The following is a 3,749-nucleotide window of genomic DNA, read 5'->3' on the forward strand; positions in this document are numbered from 1 at the left end:
TTTTATAGCTGCAGTCAGTTGTTTACACGCTAGTATAATTTCTTCTCTTATAATTCGGACATTTGATCAGCATTCCTGGTTTGATTCCCCAGTTTAGCATTCATTTTAGTTTTTCAGCTTTTTTGAAATAACTTGCAATTATCCAATGCTTTAAACTAATTCTAGTTAGGAACTCTTACATGTTCAGTATTTTTTCAATTCTTCAAATGGCTGGTGAAAAATTATTTACTCCAATTAGTAACTAAATATGTTGGTTTCTTATTACTATTTATATCCTACATTTTAAGTTAGTAAACCAATAATCTCAATCATTAATTTTTTCGAAATGCCAGTTCAATCAGGGTTATTCAATTTATTAGTTTTACATTAACTATATTTTAATTTTTACAGCTTTGGTTGGTCTTGATATGCTGACAATAATTTTTTATTTACTCATCAATCACTGAGATGTATATTTATATGAATTTAGATAGTAGGTTAGGTTCATTAACGTTCCATCTATAATTTAATTTAAATTTCACTCTTTGTAGCTTTAAATTCTTTAAAATTTGCTTTCTCTAATTTTTCACAAGTTAATTGTTCTTTTAAAATGAATCCAAGAAAAAAATTTTTCACATCATTAGATTTTTTATCTACATCTTCGTCTGGTGTTTTTAATAATTTCTCTAATTTTTCACAAGTTAATTGTTCTTTTAAAATGAATCCAAGAAAAAAATTTTTCACATCATTAGATTTTTTATCTACATCTTCGTCTGGTGTTTTTATAATCTTCACGTTAATAATCTTTTGAGTATCAAACTGCCAGGATATGCACAACTAATTTTATGGTTTGCCATGTTGTTGAACGCTGTTATATGGAAAGGATTTTGAACTTTTTATTTGGTCATTCAATCTACGATTTTTTTCACAAAAAGGCATTTTTTCAAATAAGGATTTTAATTTGTATTTATAAAAATATAATATAAGACAAACTGAGAAAATTTGTTAATGAGTTTTTATTAATTTTTCTTATTTTCCTCGGGTAACAATTTACAAAGCAGCAGTTCAAATTTTGACGTTCAACACCCCTGAAATTAAATAAAATATTTTATAATTTTTGGGTTCATTTGAAGATAGTTACAAAGATTCTAGTTTTCAATCACTTGTGTACATGCACTTAAGTTGTCGAGCTGAGAAGTGATGTTTGACTTGGAAATGACTGTATAGAAGCAAGTACCATCAGCGTTTGGATGACTAAAAATGTCAATTCTAGAGATAATATTTACGTTGGAAGTGTGACATCTGTTGTGAAATAAAAGAGGCCAGCAAGTCACAGAGAGTGGGAACCTTGTTAAATGTACTGACAACAATCAGATATGTATGATCCGAACCAGGTGAGTGCACGGCCCCTTATGCCAAAATCATACACTAATCAACTAAGCAATGTTTTTTGGTAGATAAATCCAAGCTTAAAAGGGCAGCACAATTTTAAGTTCCGCAGATGTCGGTCTTATTATGATGACCATGGGTTAATGTTCATGTAATGTTAATGGCCTATACAAACTTGGGCAGTTTTTAACAGATTAAGACAGGTGCTTGATGCAATAAGGGAAGATTGGCGAGTTTTACATAGATGAGGGCAAAAAGTTGTCTAGTGACGATCGACGGGGGTGGCTTGCTCAGTGAGATGTTGAAAAAGATGAGACTTGATATTATTTTCATATTATTTTTGTGTTGCATATTGCACGTATCAGAATTTGAATTTTGTAGTATACAAAGTATAAAATTTTTTTAAACCCCACCAAGCAAAAACCTGACTTCGCCTATGACCTGATTCAAATAATTCAAGTGTTTTTTTTTATTTCAGATTTAAATTTAAAAGGATCAAAGTAAAATGAATCCTATCAAATTTTTTGAAATTTGTGTCACTGGTCATATTTTTCAATCATTCCCAAAGGAAGATACAAAGGTTTTAAGAATTGTATCCGATTTATTAGGAGGTTTTTATACTTTATTATAATTTTTCAGTAATAAGCTCCTAAACATTAGAATCACTTAGACTAGTCTCTTCTTCAGCCTTATAAATATACAACAACACACGTTTAGACGGCATTTTCCCCGAGATCGGGGGTTGCCGTTTGGCTACCTATGATGAAACCGAAATACCCCTCGACGCCATCCACATCTGTCACTCGCCTCAGTATCACGCAACCCCGCTTTCACCCTGTCCTCCACCTGCTCTCTCCATCCCAATCGCGGACGACCCCTTCCTACCACTCCTTCAACCTCGAACTCCAACGCTCGCCTAATCCCGACCCTTTCATCCCTTCTCAACACATGTCCATACCACCGCAATCTCGATCTCTTTATCAATGTCACAATGTCCTCATTCAGTCCCATCATTGACATCAGCTCTGTACTACTCCTCCTATCCTTCACTTTAACCCCACACATCATCCTCACCATAGCTCTTTCAGCCCTCTGCAGTACACTTTCCTCCTCTCTCCTCAACACCCAAGTTTCACCACCATATACCATCGCTGCTCTCACACATGCTTTATATACCCTCCCTTTCATCTTCACTGACCATTTCTTTCCACACAATACCCCACCCAGTTCCCTAAATTTCATCCATCCCACACGAACTCTAGCCGTAACTGCGCTCAAACATCCTCCATCCGCATTCAGCTTATCCCCTAACTAAACAAAGCTTTCCACTCTTTCAATACCACCACTCAACCCCGTCCTTGCGTCCGTCCTATTAATCACACCATGAACACATTTCTTACATTTGAACGTGCCTTCCACCTTTTTCAGTGCCCCCCTCACACCACTACATCTCTTATGCACCCATTTCTGACATACTATACACAATACCGAGTTAGCCTTCACTCTCCTATCACATACCCCACAGGGGTCCATTTTACTTATCACTCGTTCCCCACCTTCCCCACTCACCATTACCTTCGTCTTACCAATATTAACTTTTAACCCTTTCTTTTCAATAACACTTTTCCATCTGTCAAATTTTAACTGCAATTCTTCCATGCTATCAGCCATCAAGACTAAATCATCTGCATACAAAATCTCAAATAACAACCCGCCATTATGTTTCCACACACAACATCCATCACAATTGCAAACAGAAACGGTGATAACACTGATCCTTGATGCACTCCTACCTTAACACTAAAAGCGTCCGACATCCCCCTTCCAACCCTCACCTTTGTCTTTGCCCCTTCATACAGCTGCATCACAGCTTTAACAAGTCTCTCATTCACTCCTTTCTTCCTCAACGCCCATTCAATGACCTTCCTCGGTACTCGATCAAAAGCCTTTTCTAGATCCACAAAACACATGTACAATCTTCGTTTCTTCTTTCTATAATTCTCCTGCAACATTCTCAACATGAACAACGCATCCACCGTTCCCCTACCAGGCATAAACCCACACTGCATTTCATTAACTGTCACCATACTTCTCAACCTCCTCTCAAGCACCCTCTCCACTACCTTCATTCCGTGCTCTAGTAATTTCACACCCCTGTATGACCCACAATCTCTCACATCTCCTTTGCCCTTATACAACGGCACCAACACACTGTGTCGCCAATCCTCAGGTATACCTTCATCATCAAACATACTGTTAGCAATTCTCATCATAACTTCAATTCCTATCACCCCACTCGCTTTAATATGTTCTGCCGCCACTTCCGAAACCCCTGTCGCCTTACCTAGTTTCATTTCTCTAACTGCTTTCTCTACTTCCTC

At 36.9% G+C, this 3,749-nt stretch overlaps 1 protein-coding gene across 1 annotated transcript in view; it reads right to left on the bottom strand.

Moving 5' to 3' along the window:
- Window positions 1–510: 510 nt before the first annotated feature.
- The window catches only part of HELRODRAFT_170771 (hypothetical protein), a gene marked incomplete at both ends in the record, with an annotated part of 4,139 nt that continues 900 nt past the window's right edge, over window positions 511–3,749 (bottom strand). Inside the window, 2 exons of the mRNA XM_009016566.1 lie at window positions 511–816; window positions 1,143–1,281. Of these exons, the coding sequence (XP_009014814.1) occupies window positions 511–816; window positions 1,143–1,281 (445 nt within the window). The remainder of the gene's footprint in view (window positions 817–1,142; window positions 1,282–3,749) is intronic.

The sequence above is a fragment of the Helobdella robusta genome, assembly GCF_000326865.2.
Source record: "Helobdella robusta unplaced genomic scaffold HELROscaffold_18, whole genome shotgun sequence".
NCBI lineage: Eukaryota > Metazoa > Annelida > Clitellata > Rhynchobdellida > Glossiphoniidae > Helobdella > Helobdella robusta.